At 41.1% G+C, this 19639-nt stretch overlaps 3 protein-coding genes across 7 annotated transcripts in view; 2 read left to right on the top strand and 1 right to left on the bottom strand.

Moving 5' to 3' along the window:
• Positions 1–76: 76 nt before the first annotated feature.
• Positions 77–1394, bottom strand: LOC139151446 (histone H2A). The gene has a single exon (XM_070724266.1). It carries the CDS (start codon positions 1302–1304, stop codon positions 927–929), a length of 378 nt encoding a protein of 125 aa, XP_070580367.1. The 5' UTR covers positions 1305–1394; the 3' UTR covers positions 77–926.
• Positions 1395–2989: 1595 nt separating this feature from the next.
• On the top strand, positions 2990–4972 carry LOC139151434 (histone H2B, sperm-like). The gene is made up of 3 exons (XM_070724236.1): positions 2990–3142; positions 3656–3868; positions 4524–4972. Exons 2-3 carry the CDS (start codon positions 3722–3724, stop codon positions 4758–4760), a joined length of 384 nt encoding a protein of 127 aa, XP_070580337.1. The 5' UTR covers positions 2990–3142; positions 3656–3721; the 3' UTR covers positions 4761–4972.
• Positions 4973–8252: 3280 nt separating this feature from the next.
• The window catches only part of LOC139151433 (ankyrin repeat domain-containing protein 29-like), a 40131-nt gene continuing 28744 nt past the window's right edge, over positions 8253–19639 (top strand). Inside the window, exons 1-2 of one of the 5 annotated variants that reach the window (XM_070724231.1) lie at positions 8253–9253; positions 10234–10983. In XM_070724231.1, coding sequence (XP_070580332.1) covers positions 10260–10983 — 724 coding nt within the window. In that variant the 5' untranslated portion in view covers positions 8253–9253; positions 10234–10259. Of the gene's footprint in view, positions 9877–10233; positions 10984–19639 lie in introns of all 5 variants that reach the window. The other 4 variants (XM_070724235.1, XM_070724230.1, XM_070724234.1 and 1 more) reach the window with 4 other exon arrangements.

The raw sequence follows: 19639 nt of genomic DNA, 5'->3' as shown, positions 1-19639 counted from the left end.
ACAGGTGGACTTCCTTGTCAGATGGGAAAAGAATTCTTGGCTATATTCGGGGCAAAGAAAACACACGGCACAAGAATTTCAACAGTAAAATGTTTAATTTAAAAACTAGGTACTGGTAAATGCAAAACAAAAATGTTCACAAAACACAAAATGTCAAGTTTTCAAGGAGTATAAGCCAATGATGTGGTGTGGTCTACAAGTACCAAGGTGAAAATCTGAACTTTTAAACTTGAATAACATCTGCACAACTAATGTAAAAAGCTGCAAACAATAACGGAAAGAAAGGCAAATCATTGTAAAAGCAGCAACCACTCTTAAACGATATAATTTTTCTGAAGGGTTAAAAATTGCTACCTCCATACCATTGCATAAGAGCCCAAAAACAGTGACGTAAAACCAGAGCGGTCGACAAAGTCATACAAATATGCATAAATTAATGATCGCGTGAAAATGTCAGGCTGTAAATTCGGACAAAGGTGAATTTGCTGCAACGATCGCTAGTTTATATGCCATAAGCAGGCGTTTTGGTTGCTGACGCGACATTTCACAGACCGCATAAAGTTCACCACGTACGTACATTGGGACGGGACAGTAGTGTGCAAAGAAACTTGCATTTTCGCTTCATCTTCTGACAGTAATCTCCATTGTAAATAACCATATAACGTAAATATTAGCACGACCAGGCCTTAACAAGTAAAATGAAGGCAACTGACGTATTAGCACACTTTGTTCACAGCGGCGATATGAGGACGGTAAAATTAGGGTTAGGCATTTTGGCTTCGCAGTAACTTCTCCGCAGCCCATTTCTCACCCACTGAACAACAAGCTCAAAATATTTAGGTTTCATCACACTTGGGAAAACGCTGTGTTCTTAGAAAACATCGTTCCTGCCTCGAAAGTGTCTATACTGCAGTGTTCAGCTCAGTTTACTTTGATTTCACTTGGGTCTTCTTCGGAAGCAGTACAGCCTGGATATTGGGCAACACGCCACCTTGGGCGATGGTTACACCGGACAACAGTTTGTTCAGTTCTTCGTCGTTGCGAACGGCAAGTTGCAGATGCCTGGGGATGATTCTAGTCTTTTTGTTGTCCCTCGCAGCATTGCCAGCCAATTCAAGGATTTCAGCAGCCAGATATTCGAGCACCGCTGCCAAATACACTGGAGCACCGGCCCCGACACGTTCGGCATAGTTCCCCTTTCGGAGGTAGCGATGGACACGACCAACGGGAAACTGTAGTCCTGCTCGGCTAGACCTGGTCTTCGCTTTGCCTTTCACTTTACCTCCTTTGCCACGGCCAGACATATTGACTTGATATTTCTTCGGTAACTTTTTCTGGTCTGAACGATATCACTGTAAGGCTCACTGACGTCTATCAAACGATTCTTATGAGGCAACAACCTTCCTGTCGCTTTACGAAGCTTTATATATGGCCATCGAGGATTCTAGAAATTTGCTAAATGACCAATCACAAACCAGTATCCGAACCTTATGTAAATTTTATTATAAACAGCTGTCGATAATGGTTTTCGATAACGTTCGCAATGCAAATTTCATGGAAATTTGTAAATGTGACATCATTTCCGCCTCAAAACGCGGTTTCTTTAAAATTTTACTGAATACATGCACAACAACAGGATCAAGGTCCGACCGTTCGACTATTAGATCTTAAGGGGTAGTCAAAACTTCTTCGAAGCAACATTGTTTTTACAGTAAAACATGCGGCCTTGCTGTTTTTGCAAAGATAGGCCTAATGTTAACTTGGAAAACAAATTTCCAAAAGAGGTGCCAAAGAACGCAAAGAAAAATTTGATGTCTGTACGCTGACCCTTTCCGAGAGACAATTGTGAATTCTGAAAAGAGAACTGTTGGGTGGTGTGCGTTTTATCCATGGTTTGTGGAGGGACCGTGGTTACGTTTACTGTTGGAGTTCATTTTCCTCCGGCCTCTGGAGATAAGTATTTGGACTCTAAGGGTTTTTGCTTTTGTTGGTATGCTGCTGTTCATTAAATTAATTTTTCATCGTTTTGTTTGGTGAAAATCGAAAATTAAAGTCGCAATAGAGTAATCATAGGGAAAGGCGTCCGCTTTCATTTCAAATATCAACTCCATCTCTGATTGGGGCCTACGTTAACCAACATTTGCACAGTGTCCTTGATTTTCAGCCTTGATTATGATAAACATCCCTTGAAAAACGTTTTGGGCAAAAGTCTAAAACTTTCAGTTTCAAGGGGGCTATCGTGTGATCTTGACATGGAAATTGACCAGGATAAAAAAAAACACTATGACTCAAGCCTAGAGGCAAATTCAGTAGTGCCGTACAAAGATTTACGGGCTTTTACCGACCGTATGCAAATTTTGTGTGACGTAAAATGCACGACACGTGACGAATAAAACCACGGTGACAGGTTGCAGCATGCACACCATACGTCTGCCATGTTTTACTCTATGGAACAATGAAATAATATAGTTCTTATATTTAAAAAGTATGACTGTGTCATTAACATTAAAAAAAAGATGTATGACATGTATTTTGAAAAAAAACTATATGCAGTTGAATCGGCACCCCTGTACGAAGGCAAAGCCACGTGTCACGTGACCTGGCCAAAACCACATCCGAAACGTGGGTAAAAAAACCAATAGGAGAGACGGAATGACTGAATAAGTTGACAATCTTTATTCAAATGTCAAAAATGACAAAAAAAAACACGCCAAGCGACTAGTGGGCTAGTCTAATTTCGGCGGAAAACCAAAAATTCACAAACAATACACTATACAGAAATATGACAAATTATGATGAAAAAGTCATACTTTTCGACGAATACAATGATCTGACAAATTTCAAGGTGTCCGTCATACCATTACCCTCATGGGGAAATCGGTTCCTCTGTCGATGTCAACCAATCAGGTCATCTATGCAATAGTTCTTCGCATATTGGGCAATGCTGGCCAATCACTATCAACGTGCACTACTTTCCTTGGGTAAGATATGCCTGTCTGCATGATGTATTTACATGTGAATAGAGAATGCAATTTTTCCATTGGGATACAGGTGTTCACCCTTGCCAGAGTATAAATGCGAGAACACGCACTTGGTGCCGTTACAGGTTTGAAAATCAGCCAAGAGGCAATCGTTGATCAAGGTGAGCGTGAAAGACTTGGTGACATTTTGCCAAGATGCAAGAACTTTTTTTCGGTTCATTTCTCTCTATATTTGAAGTTTTGTCAGTCTTTCGTACGACTTAATAGCTTACAATGTGACTGACGTTTCGCAGAAGCATGTACAATTTTCTGTCAACCCGTTTGTCTGTACTCTGAAATTTTATCGGGCAAAGTACTCTAGGCCGTGCCGTAAAATCAGGATAATTCTGTTCAACAATTTTGAATTTGACAAGATTTTACGTACAACCGTATAGAGCTGAAAGAGTCCATGGTACAACATCCATGCAAGTTCCACCGCTGAAAGGTCTCATTGTCATAAATTTTGGCCACGTGGATTGTGCTCTTTTGTCTGACCAGACTCCTTAGTGTCTACGTTATCATAGTATTAATAGGTGCAAAAGTTTTAGGTGCCGCAGACCTGTTAAAAAATGTAGCGCTATGCGCTTTTATAAGATATTTTTCTAACCTTTATCATTTATCCCGGTTTCTTAAAGATCTAGTGTTCATCTGCAACTTCCTACCGCCGTCGCTACCGCCACCACCTCCACCAGAACATCACCATGCCACCCAAAGCCGTTCCGAGCAGCAAGAAGGGAGAGAAGAAAGCCGGCAAGGCAAAGTCCTCGGGACTCCCTCGTCTTGACAAGAAGAGGAGGAAGAAAAGAACTGAAAGCTATGCTACGTACATTTACAAAGTATTGAAACAGGTCAGTGTGCCTCGTCTATCAAAGTGTTCTCCCAGGCCGACCGACACAAATTTAGGGTACAGTTTCCTTGTTCGCCAGTCCATGTGTGGCCATGCACAAATTTCGTTCAGTTTTTCCCAACTTTTTGCAATCTTTCTGACAAAATGCGCTGGAGATGATATACACCTGTGTGTTGGTTTTTCTTTGGTTATTTCCAGCGGCCTCGCAATGTTGTCTGTGATTGGTCGATTTCTAGTTTCGTTACGCTAATTCGCACCACAGGTGCGCAAATGTAACAAATTCAAATGCGCCTCCGGGCCTATACAGTCTGCTCTGGGCATGGCAAAGCCCCTTGATGAATAATTTCAAATTATAACTGTCAACAGGACCGGCGATAGCCAAATTTTCCTAAAAACTTGCGAAGTTAGCCCTTGTCTTATTTTTTAGCAAACATGACGTTAATTAAATGTGCTACAAGATTATTTCATCTTCAAAACGTGTGTTTTCATAATTTGAGTAAAAACTCTGTAGTTCCCGTCATCGCCGATAAGCGCACACCTACTTTGTGAAACGCTTGCATCCAGCTTTGGGTTTTTTCCCCATCTGAGATGATTTCTCGAAAAACTCGCTGATGCCTTGTTTACATACAATTCTCTCCCTAAATTCAACCAAACAGGTCCACCCTGACGTCGGCATTTCCAGCAAAGCCATGTCAATCATGAACAGCTTCGTCAACGACATCTTCGAACGAATAGCAACTGAGGCCGCTCGGCTGTCTCTCATCAACAAGCGATCCACCATCACCAGCCGAGAGATCCAGACCGCCGTCCGCCTTCTACTCCCCGGTGAGCTGTCGAAACACGCCGTCAGTGAAGGGACGAAAGCCGTGACCAAATACACTAGTAGTTCGTAAATATAAGAAATGAAATTAATTGCATCTGAAATTGACTGGGACAATTAACAAATTGGAATTCTTGAACGGTTCTCCTCAATGGCTGATTCAAATCTGATTGTATTTTTAGTATCTGCTGTGTATTTTCTAACTTATTGATTCGTTTTTTGTGATAGTGCGTCAGTCTTTTGTTTTTTGAAAGGCAATAAATTTTTATAATTTTATAATAAAAATTGTTTGTTTTGATCTGTTCAGAGAGGTTCTCTTTGCAGTGATAGGAAAAGTTGTCAGCTTTTCGGGCAAAATGTTATAAACTGACTCCCTTTTTAAGAGGGGGATACTGTAGCCATTAGTCAATTCCGCAAACAAAAACTACACTTCATAATATGCTGAAGACCTGCCTCTTCACTGATTCAGTCTCCACTTAATTTTGTCAAGTTTTAAACTCTGCTGGGTTGAAAGTGCAAGACAAATTGATGTGTGCAGTTATTCAAGAACTCTGATCGCTTTGGATGTTTTGCCGCTAAAAGGGTCACACTCGGCCATGTACCACCGCATTTGACACTTCTTGTGGAAAATTTATTAGCCCTGCACGAGTTTCTCCCTGCGTTTGCGAACTGGCCATCAGATCTTCACGGCCGACGACTTTTGTTTAAAAAAAACAGAACCTTGAACTTGTCGTAAAATTTTAAGGGCATTGTGCAGCTCCATGTAAAACTAATGTCCAAAGTCTACAGTTTTGCAAGATTATTAAACCTCAGTTTCTGGTGTTGCCTACAAGGCAATTGTGCGTACTGCTTTGTAAAGGTATGAGATGGGCAAAGTTTTTCTGCTTGAAACTTGCAAAAAATTAAACCGAACTTTGAAGAATCTGAGAAAATCAGAGATCTGAGAAGACTTGCAAATTGCTTAGTCTTTGTGATAAGGTCACTCATTTTAACCCTTCATTCTGCAAGGCCTATTATTTCCTCACCTGCAGAGTTCGATAAAAAGATGTTTTAGAGCTAAAACGCGTATTTTGCCCAGCACTTGATATGGATATTGTTCTAGGTGGTCAGTAAATGTTTATAGTACGTTATCAGAGACCTGGTTTTTAAAGCCTTTGTTAAAATGCAATAAACTGGACATCTGTTATGCCTCGCTGGTTTTAACAGACTTGACCCTATGGTGACCTTTGGATGAGAGGCTTAATTGTCCATCCCTTCAATGCTTTTGTACTGCTTTGACGGTGGCAATAACGCACTGATCGCTCATGGTTGCAGTTCTTGAAACTTGGCGTTGATCTATCCTTGCATAAGCCTGTGCTTTCACGAATATCGTAGGTGGTTCTTTCCCTTGCCGTAGCCACGGTGGAAAATTGTTGGACACGTGAGCGTGTTTAGATAGTGGTGTCCTGCACGCTCGCCCATGTACAGGTATGTGAATATCTCGTCACCGCTCGTATTGAATCTAATCGCCACAATCTGATGTTTTGTATATATAGAGCCATAAGCCAATATACATCAACAAACTATATGTCAACACGTATTTTTAGGTCGTTACAATGAAAGTAGTGGGTCTACCACTGGATGTTGGATTTGGTAGAAGAATGCAGACATATTTTCTTTTTTCGCGTTCAAAACTTTGATAACTTTAGGGGAGATTGTCGAGGGGGGGGGGTACGGGTACATGGCATGCATACTTCCATTCCTTTTCCTGAACTTCCACATATTCGGTCTACCTCCATGTGAATAATCTTTTCAAAACGCTGCACAGCTGCAATGTTTTAGTATGTTCTGCTCTGCTGGTTTGGTTTCCCCCTTTTTTGACCACTACTTACGATCGACCCTTGAGTACGGCTCATCATTTCAAGTCATAGCCCACAGAGTACAAAAGACTCAATCTAACATATATATATATATAATATATATATATATATATATATATATATATATATATATATATATATATATATATTATACATGTGTGTGTGTGTGTGTGTGTGTGTGTGTTTGTGTGTGTGTGTGTCAATTGCTTGGGCAAAAATACGTGTTGTTTTTATCGAACTCTGCAGGTGAGGAAATGCATAGGCCTGGCAGAATAAGCGTTAAAATGACTGACCTTGTCACAAAGATATATCGTTTGATTTTTGGGCGGACAAGGCAGATTATTGCCCCAGTAGATTATTATTAATACTGTTACATACAGTGGATAATTAGTGTTAATGTGAATTGCCAAGATTCTGCTGTAATCAGTTGAATAGCTCTCTCTGTAGCAAACTTAGCTAGAGCACCCGAAGGTATGGGTGGTATTCATTTTACGCGAGGCACAGTACACGTAGAAATGGCCACCTCGATAACAAAACAGTTATTAATATTTCATATTTTTTACTTCAGTTCTTGTAAACGATAAGCTTATTTGAAGCACTTTGCCAGACTTAAAACACTTGTCAGACCCCGACAAGCCATGACCCCGGGGGTCAACCGACATGCTTGTATCTCCTGCCTCCTGAAAAATTTCCAAATTGTACATGCATATGGTTTATATTTCGAACCTAGCATTGGTTTTTGAAATGAGGGCATTTGCTTTGGCATGCTTCACATATTTTCAGTGACGGAACAGACACGAGTATTTTCATATCAAAAAGACAAAACACTATATATAGCTGGAATGTTCTCTACGTAACACACAGCCGACACTGTATCAATTTTAATAAATCAACATTATCGTCACCCTCATGATATATAGGCATACACGATACTCATATTTGTACGATGACGTCATCGAAGCTATATGCAATAATCAGCTGACAGAGAACAAAAGACATTCATCACGGAATTAAACTTTGAACCAACTCTGATAAACAACAGACAAATTTCACACTATTAAAGGCCGACGACGTAACTAAATTCCTCGTTTCACGTCCAGCGCGTATTGGTTTCGGGTTTATACGTGATAAAAAACGTATTTGAATAAGACTTAACCGTGTAGTTTTCTGTCTTCAAATCTTTGTTCATAAGTTGTTTTTAAAAATACGCCTGCAAGTTGCAGAATGTCACATTGTAGTGTATATTATAAAAAGGTGACAATGAAGTTTCGGCTTTGATTCTTTGAGGAATACAGTCGTCGGAACTGCCCTCAAGGGTCGTATGGGACCCATACGACCAATGGCAACACTGTATCCAAGTATAGACAGTAGAGATACTACTGTATATGATCCAGGTATGGTGATTACTGAAAGTTAAAACATGTCTGTCATAATCTACATCGTATAATTTAAATGTTGCAGCTATGATGATGAGGTGCATCTAGATATCGTGCACGAAATACATTGTTTGTAAACTAGAAACTTGCACAGGCGCAGTTCCGAAGACAGCTTCCCTTTAAAGGCACTCATATTACATGGAAACAATCAAGAAAATATAAAACTCGCGTGTGTGAAATTTTCTGTGTGTGTTTTTGAACCGCTTACCGATACCTTTCAAAGTGTTGAGGTAATGCAAAACAAAGAATTTAATCACTCTGGCCCGTACGTAATGACACAGTTGTGCCAGATTTTCCTTCACGATGTGCGGCTTTGTGCATTCGACCGCATGCACACGGAAGTTTCGCGCCTGGCCTTAAAGATAAAATACATCTGGTTTTTTTAGACAGTTTGCTAGTAACCTCGAGACAAAAAGTGGAGATATGGCAATTCCTCTTTTGGAATGTACCTTCCTGGGTTGAAAACCCCAAAAAGCTCTTTAGTAATATCCGGTAACATATGATGTCATTGGAGCCCCAAGCTCTTGTTATATCATTGCATTCAGGCCGAAGACCTGTCCATGTTCATTTGGTTGGCGGAATTACAATCAGAGGAACCAGGAGGTTGAAAAACACCGACTAGTGTTCACATGATCGGAGAATTTTTCTGATGCCAAGGATACAAAACGGAAGAATCCCGTTTGTGACAGGAATTCCATCGGAATTCGTGACCCAGAAGTATTTTCTATCACCGCGCGCGCAAAAAAAAAGCATTCGATGGTATATAGCGCTTCGACAAAATGAAAGTGATGTAAGCCCATTCTAGCTTAGTCCCCCTGGAATCTGCTTGAGCTGTGTTATGTAGATGTGCCTGGGGGTACACTTAGCCTTCTATACAGCCCACCCCCATTCCAGAGCGTCCAACCCCACGCCTCCCATGAGAACACGTTTTACAGGGTGCGAATCTCATGGAAGCTTTTAATATGATCGTGTTTTAATTGGTGGTCGCATACGGATGCCCAAATCTCATTAATATGCTGCGGCCGCCTTTTTAAATGAGCCGTATTTTATTTGATATGCATGCTACTGCCACACATTAAACGACTCACTGCTACGTCATACAATTGGAGTATGTAAATACGGGCTATAAATAACGACATCACACGACACTTGTACAGTCGGTAATCCTTGCATCGCCAACGAAATTCCCAAGGTGAATTTCACGTCCGCTTGAACGTCAACATCGAACATACGGTCATGAGTGACGAGACCAGTTTCTACTATACCACATGGTGCGTATTCGTTCACAATCTTTTTCAATTATCATGATTTTTTTTTAATGTTGACGTCGCTGCTCTTGAATGATATATGTATTGACGTCTGGACTACCCACGTGATCTTGGAATTGACCGCACGCCGAGCTTAAAGCGTGTGGTTGGCAGTTTTTCTGACCTCAACCCTCCGTCGGCGTGACATCATCGGGTGAACATAATTGGAAAAACAAACTGTGCAATCTTCTTCCGATACGGTATGTTGTTCTACCGGTTCGAGGTCCACTTAACGTTGGATTCGTCGTGTGCGATTGGACTCAAACAGCTGTAGACAACAGACCAGATTTCTGTGATTTGATGTCGTTTGATGCTCTCATCCAACGTTCTGACACTCTCACATCTCTATAAGGAAGACGACCTTTCGTGGAATAGCGGGTGTGAAGAGGGTTTTCGTTAGCGCGTCAACAGCAGTTGGAAGCAGCGCTCTCCGTATGGGTGGCGTACATGTATATGTATACGTGTATGTCAGTCACAGTTGAACGCTGATGGCGGGTATAGATAGGCTCTTCAATAGAACCTGCTACGAGGATAGTCCTGTGTAACGGTCGACATACACACGACACAAAATATACATCAACGGTCAGGTAGTACTCGAACAGGTCGATTCACAGTATCACCTATCATTATCGCTGTAAAAATGCTTTTCCTACCGATTTGTTCTAACAGTTCTTCACATTTTCGTGCAACATTGACACAATTCGTTTGTCGTTGAAATTTGTTTGATGTCGTCACGGTATACGCAGCTCTTGCGCCCAAGATTTATTTTTACAGGAATTTTACCGAAGGGTATATCATTATGCTTTATGTGTTCTGGGTGAAAGTTGAATTTTGTCTTTTCTGGGGTTAAAGTTGGTGGCTGCACGGTATGATATTCTGTATTATGTTTAATACTGAATGTACACATCAAACACATGCAGGCTGATATATATTTATCGTACTAGGTAGCCCTGCGTCGAAGATCTCTGTGATGGCGTCGGCGAGCATGGATGTCGTGCGTTCGAAACCCGACTACCATCGCTCGGATTCCCTCCTTAAAACCGAGGAAGCCGCTCTGGACGTTCTCCACGAACTGGACTCGTTCCTGGAGGCCGAAATCGCCGCGGCTCGGCAGAGCGTATCGCCTGGGTCCAGCTATGGCTCCCTCGAGGTGCTGGAGAATGGCCGTTCACTCGTTATCAGTAGCCGGGTCTGTCAGAAATGCGGTGGCAAAGGTGCCTCTGAGGATTTCGAAAACACTGTGAATACTGTGAATATCGTTACAGCCGTTCGGTTGGGCCACAGAGATTGTCTGTCAGACCTCTTACAATACAATCCCCTGTTGCTAAGGGAAACGCCGAGCTCAAGACGATCTCTCTTACAGCTTGCCAGTGAGCTCGGGCATGCGACCGTTTTGGAAGTACTCATACGTCATGAACTCTCGAATCCGGCGGGAGCTGACTCGAGAACACTGTTGGACACTACGGCGGACGGCCGTGGCAGATGCGCCCTTCACGTCATTGCTCGCGACGGAAACCTCGCATGCCTCAGAGTGATTTTGAAATACTTCGGGAAGGCCTGGCAAGACGTTAGATCTGACGACGGGCGGACGGCGCTCCATCATGCCGCCGCTGGAGGGCATCTTAAGTGTCTTCAAGAACTTGGAAGAGATCCTGGAGATATTAATGTACAGGACGATGCGGGAAAAACTCCAGGTGAGAAACAACATGGGAACCAATTATTGTTCCCTATAAATATTTGTTTTGTCTCAAAAAGACGAAGTTTTATCTTGGGAAGAAACAAAACTAAGGCAAAAATGAAATAATGTCCAGCTTTTAAGGCAAAAACAATAAGGTGCGTTTTCTGTAATATGCCTTCTGAAAGTAAGGTAGGTCGATCGGGAAACTTCGTTTTATTTTTCCAATTTGGCGCAACCCATAAAAAACAGCAAAAATCATGCGTAATTTTCAATTGAAAAAGAAGTTTAGGCTTTGGGGGTTTTAAACAGGGTAGGTCGGGTTACTGGAAATACATATATTTAATAAAAAATATTAATACTTTCTAACCCTTTCTGTTTTTCGGCAACTAATGAAAACTGCTCGCCACCTTATACGGAAATTGTATACTTAACAATAAATTTAATGTTAAAAGCTGCAGAGAACGGATTAACGTGAATCCTACACCGGAAATATTCACTGTTTTACGGGAACCATAATGACATCTTAAATCCGATAAATGTTGATTTATGTGTGTGATTTATGACGGTTAGGTCTCAGGTAACTATTGTGATAAGCCTGTAATATCTATCACAAGACGAACTTTTACGAGTGGTTGCTGCGAGGAACTATTAGGGCTATACCCTACGAGGACAAAGTTCCCATCTTCGAATTTAATATGCTGCATTTTTTTTGTTTCGTAAATGCACATTTTTCGCGAGACCGAGACAATCTCATTTTCTCCCATCCTCGAGCTACACGCCAACTGCCGCGGCGCTGCAGTGGCATTCGTAAAGATTTCAAGCATATCGACAACTTGCACATGTACAGTAAGAGAAGATCCGGTTTACAATTTTGATGTTTTTCGGTTTTGCTCCCTCAACTTGAACATGTCTGGTCCAATATCTCAACATCTGTACAGACAACTACATCTAAAATACACACATTTTGATTCACCCAGGCTTGTTCGATGAGACAACAGTATACCATTATACTTCCATATATTGCGAGCATTTTTTGCTAAATATTATCTGACAGTTTAAGGGCTGGACCATTAAATCTCCGAGGGGGTGGGCAGAATGATGACGTCCTTCCTTTCTACATTTTGCATGAGCAGGGAGGCTTCACTTCCTCCTAAATCTTGCTATGCAGATTGTTTTAATTCTAACACCCCCTACCACGATCTAATGGTGTATCCCAAGGTATATAAAGTAATGTCCCTGAAGTGGCGCTATCGATCGTCTGCAATCACTTAGGAGGGATAAGAACAGTGTTAAAGCTACGGTTACGACAATGCAGCACACCTAAGCCCTCACCTTATTACATATATAGACCTCGCGCAGGAAGAAATATTACTTTTATTGTGAGAAACGAAAAACTGACAACATAAACCATCTGCAGACAACCGCAAACAAAGACAATACAGCTAGATAATATCAATAGAGCCACGGTATTATTATCAAAGGCAACATGGGATATCGATACCGAGTACCAATCGTGGCCATTATAACAACCGCGCTGAGTCCACAGACCGTCAACTGTAGATTATTTGCCAACCCGCACAATTTATCGCATCATTATTTGCGTAAAGTTCTCGCCGACTGTCACCGCAGTCCGTTCGGGGGCGGTTTCTCGTCGAAACTGTTAAGAGTATATTTGTTTTGTAATGATATTTCATCGACAGATGCTATCAAAGGCAATGGTTTGTTCTACATTTAATTTCGAGGATTCTGTGACCGTGTTTGTTTGTTCGGTGTTTTGTTCCGACTACTGATAGATGTTAACAAACGATTATCATAAAAAATATTGCCCAATATTTGATTATCCAACATCTATTTATCTCCCACATTGCCATAACAAGATAACTGAACACTGGGTGGTAGATCTCTCTCCCCCAACAGACGAACTGCTCGCAAAAAAGTAAGCGTTACAATTCCAGTCCCGTCATTCGTCTGCAAAAATTGAGTCAGTCAGTAAATCAAGTGACCCGTCGAAGTATTCTAAATTACAAATGCTCTCTTAGTGGCCTCGCGAGATTCTTAGTTGCTTTGGGCAACATTTAAGCACATTCCAAGAAAGTTGACCAAATCCCGCGTGCCATCAATCATCCCTGATTTTCTGTTTACACTCTGACTCGATGTTGGCACACAAAGTTAAGCTCGGCGGCGGGTTCTTATGAACACGGTATGTGTGTTGAGTATAAGTGATCAACTTTCCATCTGCCACTGATATCCGGAGCTCTCGAAAAACATTCGTTTAGTACAGCTGGAGAAATAGAGCTTTTTCTCAGTTACCTTGAAAGATAAAGATATATCAAGGGATTTTTACACACAGAAACCGAAAGCTGTTTCAATCACGATCGTTGATACATCAAAAGATGATAAACTGAACGGAAATCCTCTAGAATTTTAAAAGACTATCACTTACACACGCGTCAGCCTCGCGTCCTCTTCAACTTGGCCAACCTCACGATTTCGTAGAGAAGTACGGTAGTACGCGCATCAAAAGCTGAAATATTTGAGCGTTTGCTCAGAATTTTCTCAGGGAAACGTTCAGCCATTCTCATTCCAAATCACAATCAAAATCAGTAGTCACCGTGGAAATTTTGGCAGCAGAGAAATAAAAAACATAACGTTAATCCCGCATTTGGAATTCAAAATGGCTGCCACCATTATCAATTCTATAGTGGAAAGTAAATTTTCGATTTTCAAAACAGTATAAGAATGTGAAAACCGTTCCAAGAGCTTGAAAACGAGTCCAAACAAGCTGTAGGACAGAAAAGTATTGTAAAAATTTGAGCGTCCGAATATCTGTGTCCGAGGCGCATTCTAGCTGAGGCCAAAAATCAACCAAACTTTGAAACATTTTACTCGTTACTTCAGAAAAAGCTTATGTATCAATCAAAATTGAGAGTCGGGCCAATAAATAGGGTCTAAGTGGAGTATCTGAAAACGTTTTCTTTGGCCCTTTCATTGGTACATTCTATACTATAGATGATAAAACTATGATTATAAAACAAATTAAGTTATTGTTTCTCGTGTGAGTTTGTTCATAAGTGGTTAGAGATGTGTGTCATTGGTCTTATCAGTTTAAATAACCTCAAATTATTCAACATCGACAGAAATATACCCAAGGACGGGTGTGTCCCTTTAATGGCCTTTGCCGTTGTTATACAAGCTTAAGAAAAAATGGTAGGAAATGGCTTTGAAGAGATAAGATTGGAAATTTTAAAACCATACAGGAACATACGAGGAAGTGAATGAAAATTTGACAAAAATGATTTCAAATGTATGATCACGCTGCTTACTATTTCTGAATAGGTCACTTCCACAAGACCATCCACATCTGAAGGTCAATCTAAGCACAATATTAGGTAACATATCTGTCATATAATGTACGATAAAATGCGCTGAAACTGCGATGTTGTATTTTCAGCCCCTGTAACCAAACAGCTATATCATATATTCTGCGCTCTATCAATAACGACAAAAACGTTATAGTTTCAAGTGTCACTGAGTATGGTCCAGGTGCATATAGTTAAAGCTCCATAAGCTGTATCATTTTGGCTATTTTTTCAGAACTTTTGTTTTGTGGTTTCCCTACATTTTCTGCATTGAATCCCTAAACTGTAATTTAATGTCAAGTATTTAGCATATCAACACAACCTATATGAGTATAATCTCCATTGTTATTGTTGAAAATTGTATTCAAGTCCGGACTAGAATTCATTTGTAAACAATAAACAATGATCACCACACACATACAAGCTGTGTTGACATAAAGAATACTCGAAATTTCAGCATGACAAACTGATTAGGGTCAGACACGGTAGTTGATATACAGAAGCAGAATACTGAAAAACTTGCCACAAGTTACAGCTTATGTCCCTTTAAACTGTTCTATAATTTTTTTTCAATGAGTTTCCTTCTGTTTCCCGCCAAGTCATTCAGAAGACTCGTCTGCTGATAATGCGGCGTACAACTGACATGCAAATATATTCAACCCCATAAAATCCAACCTCTTAAAACTTCCTTCATATATTTATTTTGTGTTTCACTGTTATATTTTCGACCAGATGTTCACCGCTTTCGAAGTCATCGTCAGGTCGTTCCCTTTAGAATTTAAGCGCTTGTAATCCGTTTCCAGACATTAAAATTGCAAAGACTTTGAGGAGCCTTGTCTGAGTGCGTCTGGTCACACATCTGTATATCTTCCAAGAAAATGTGCTTTTACCAGGCTCTCCAACTGTTTTTTTTATCCATCGATGTGTTATTGTGTCTTTGAATCGAAGGTGCAATAATATTGGACCATATTTTTGATACAGGGTCAACTTCGCTATATATATACGTGACGGTGCGGCACTATAACCAGCGAATGTGGGAGAGTTTTTGCTTTGCAGGCTTTGACGTCGCTGAAATAAGGTCAATCATACACAGTCCGCAAAATGAAGTAGATCATCGCGATTATCTCATTTGATGGGTCTTTCCTTCTATCTTCAAAATAATGAACTGAAGTCTAACTCTGATTACATGACTGATGATCTCAACAAACCAATTACTGGCCAATAGTAGCCGCTCTGAACTCACTTCATTGTGCAATTTTTCTGATACTGACTGAGATTCGCTCAGCTCGATTCCCGCCAAATGTGGGGTCGGAAATTGTCGTCTGCCTTTTTACAGGTTTGAATCTTCTAGTTCACATGTAACAAGGCAAGCCAAAGCAGGAAATTTTTTTAAACTGCAAGTTTCAAGAGACTCATTTATCAACCAATATAGGAATTTATGCTACCGAATGCCTATTTGTCTAAAAAAGTACGTGTTGTATATCTGCAAGTCAGTTCACCTTGTTTGAACTCGTATCCGAGGTGTAAACTTAGCACCGCCATCCATTTGTTAATATCTAGTGAGCTGAACAGGTGATTCTTCTAGAATTCACGTTTATTATAGAAGTAGTGCCCTTTACCAAGCCAGTTCATATTGTGCACGAGTGCCACTAGACTCACTTTTTCTGTTATACTGAATGTAATTTTCTTTTTGAAAAAGCCGTAGTTAATTGTTGTGTTCGACTTTATGGAGTGAAGATTGGTCCTATATATGGGATGTAAGCCCAGAGAATACCGACCGGAATTATACACAACATGGGCTTGAGCCAGAATAGAGAGGCTAGAAAATACACGTAATGCATAGAAAACATAGCTCACGGTAAAGATTAGGCATTGTAGTGAGTTTTATACCAGAAGGTGCAACCATTTTGCAAAAACCCAAGTAGGAAAACTTGGCCGCGTTAAATGACAATATCGCCGTCAATAACTATCGTATACCATGCTCTGCTCCGAAACTTCAATTTGCAAGTGTTTGGTCATCTTGAACACATCGGTGTTGAGGCCGCTCGCATAGAATTTAGGATATCAACCTTGTACAGTAGGCTTTTTCCCGACGATTTTTGCCTCCATAAAGAAGCGTGGTGCCTTTTTTCACAGTAATTTTTTTCTAACCTTACGTTTCTGATGCATACTACAGGTCAGCGCCCATTGCAGTCAAAATCTAATACGCTTGTTCATGAAACCCCTGTCATGAATAATACTACTTGTGATAAAAACCTTTCTCGATAAACTCACCTACAACGAGTCAGGGTACCGTATTCTTAGAAGTGACGTATGGAAGTCTGAATATTGTAGGCAAAGATAATCGCATTTCCCGCTATCTGTTCGATCGATGTGCCGCACGCGGACTTCAGAGGTTCAGCTACACTGTACTTAGAGCAATAGAAAACCACCCGTCCACAGACTTGGAAGCAATTAGTACTAGCCAGGGGAAATGTATCGACCGATATCTGGGACGTGACGAAAATCCTAAGGGTTGAGTTACGCTCTTTCGCATCTCGAATGTGACTGGAGATACTGCACATCGCTATTGTGACAGGTAGCCATAATTTCACAATTAACTTATCACTGGCAAGAAACCCAGGGATTTTTTAGGACCCATGTCAGGGCAAAACCACGCGTTGTCGTGTCTTCCCAATTTCCGAAAACCAGCTAACCGAAGACCATTAGAAACACCATCTTTGAATTTGGATCCGGTAGTCTCTGATTTGTATTGTGCGTGTGTCCCCAGCATTTCTGGCGCCAAAGAGCGTCGTTCGCAGTCACGTTTCCTCACCGACGCACGCGCGCACGCTCTGCGTTAGAAATCGTGAACAATGCACTTTCGTACAAATTGAAATCGCATGATCACGCGCGCGTGACTGGCAGAAAACTCGCCAATAACGATGTTTTGCAGTTTATGAGTTACAATGGAAAGAATATCACCTTCTTCAGACAAAATAGTAGTTGGTCACGATCAATCGATAACCATGTACGCGATATGTACGGACCGGTGTGCAATTCTTTTCCATAGCTTTCTTTGCTGGAAATATGCATTTGCTCGATTGATTTCATGTCAGTGCTACCATTTGAATAATCCACACATTCTGTAAGAGGCAAGCTCCAAAGTGCGTTTTCGTGGCAAGCAAGAAAGTGAACGAGAGAGAGAGAGAGAGAGAGAGAGAGAGAGAGAGAGAGAGAGAGAGAGAGAGAGAGAGAGAGAGAGAGAGAGACAGAGAGAGAGAGAGAGAGACAGACAGACAGACAGACAGACAGACAGACAGACAGACAGACAGAGGCAGAGATAGAAAGAGGGAGAGAGAAGGGCGGACGGCTTCTTGTGGTAGGGTTTATCAGCTACTCAGCGAAATTGCTGGAAAGTGTAGAGGAGAAGTTGTAGCCTCGGAATTACTGCTCTTCACTTCTTTCTCATAGTATTACCTCGGATGTAATGTACTCTCGATAGCCGTAATGCAACGCTTGGTGCTCTGACTATGCGTAAGAAAAAATAACCAGAGAGATTCATATTGACTCAATAAACAGGACGGATTTACAATACTGTAAGGGATGGGCCATTAGATATTGGGAGGGGTGGTCAAAAATAGAAAAAAAACATTTCAAAGCAAAAAGTTAGGAAAAATATCTGCAGACTAGTTTGCAAAAACAAAAGATGATATCGGAACACAAAAGTTGTAAATCTTCAGTTTACTTATAAAAAATTAGCACATCATGACTCACTTGGGAAAACAATTCAAAAATTCACAATTGTAATTTACAATCTGATTGTGACCACCCCCACCTCCCAAGGTCTAATGGTCCGACCCTAAATAGTCAAATTTTAGGCCTCGGCTGCCATCCGGCAAAGTCCGTATCCTAGATTTTTCGGCATAGTAACTACGTTTACGACCATTAAACGGTCTTATCATGATGGTCATTCAGAATGAAGATCTAGATCACACGGAATTGCCGTCGGCGAGAAAGTTTTTTTGCCTTACGTATTTAACCTGTTGGAACACGCGCGCCGTAAAACTGAGATCGTGACCAGGTGATGGCGTTCAGACGTCGTTGCATGGGCAACAGTTACTCGGGTAACTATCTTTGTCGGTGGTGGAATTCTATCAGGGAGAGGGTGGGAAGCCACTTCTGGAGAAAAAAAAAGACAAACGCAGCCTTGGGGAAGGTCGATATAAATGCTAGTCTCGGTTACCCAGACTGCCACGCGAGGCTGGAGGAGAGTCCCGCAGAGCATCCTGGTAACCGAGACTAGTGTATAAAGCTTTCTATCAATACGCCGATATAATGATGGGAACACCTTTTTCTAGCCCATAGCTCATTTTAGCGTAATGTTATCGTGATCTCATCAGGTGTGAGACTTCTATTGACTCTGTCGCTGCCGTGGATCCCAGCTGGTACAATGGTAGGCAGTAGTGCATGCCAGGAAATACACACAGTAGAAACCGCTGCTCGGCGGTATTATGCAAATAAAAATTAATGGCGTCAACATCCTATTGTCGTCGAAAAGAGTCTCTTTATTGAGGAAGTCACGTGATATCTTGACTAAAACGCGCACAATAAAATTGTTGATAAACATCTGTTTCGTCACCGTAGGTTTCGTTCACATTCAGACGAAGGAAATGATGCCTTAATACTGTCAGGCTTATTGTCTTATTGAATACTTTAATCAACGAACTTTGAACAGTGCGGCTATTAATATCGAAAATTGCTCGTTCCGCATTTTCCCGCGACCTGCAAAAAATGGCGCCCACGAGACAAGACTTATGATATTTTAGAATTACAATCGATCAATCGCTCCGCGAATATGCATGCCTAACACACAATCAGAAAGTGGTGTATGTGATGACTCGGATGGAATGCCAACTCCACGGACGCCCTCATCCCCCAAAAATGCACACGTCATTCCAAAATATGTGCCTTTCCTGTAGGCATCTTTGAAGTTCAAAGGTTACTTTGAATACCGAGCTTAATTGGCCTTCTAAACAGTAAGGGGCAAGTCCTTCGATTGTAATGATCGACAGTGTATATTGGTGACCGTCGAGATGTCTAATTTTACATTAAGTCTGGGAAAATGACCATATTCGCTTACCTTGTTAATAACTCGATCGGTGTCTGGTGTGCGCTTGAAGTTGGCTGGCTCGGGGAAAGCATTTTGAACTGGCATTTTTTCCGGTAATAGGCTCTGTTTTATCGATTAAATTCTTTTCCTATCATTTAGTGTACAGTAACTTGCAAAAGGTAGATGAAATATCATCACATGTAGTATCTGATTGCAATTTT

This window comes from Ptychodera flava, chromosome 15 (genome assembly GCF_041260155.1).
Source record: "Ptychodera flava strain L36383 chromosome 15, AS_Pfla_20210202, whole genome shotgun sequence".
NCBI lineage: Eukaryota > Metazoa > Hemichordata > Enteropneusta > Ptychoderidae > Ptychodera > Ptychodera flava.
Note: the sequence above shows the minus strand (reverse complement) of the source record. Positions and strands in the feature narration are given on the sequence as shown.

Excerpts from the sequence above, each read along its gene's own strand:
- LOC139151434 (XM_070724236.1), top strand. The coding sequence starts at position 3,722 with ATGCCACCCAAAGCCGTTCCGAGCAGCAAGAAGGGAGAGAAGAAAGCC. Across the intron at positions 3,869-4,523 it reads TTTACAAAGTATTGAAACAG|GTCCACCCTGACGTCGGCAT; the intron begins GTCAGTGTGCCT and ends TCAACCAAACAG.
- LOC139151446 (XM_070724266.1), bottom strand. The coding sequence starts at position 1,304 with ATGTCTGGCCGTGGCAAAGGAGGTAAAGTGAAAGGCAAAGCGAAGACC.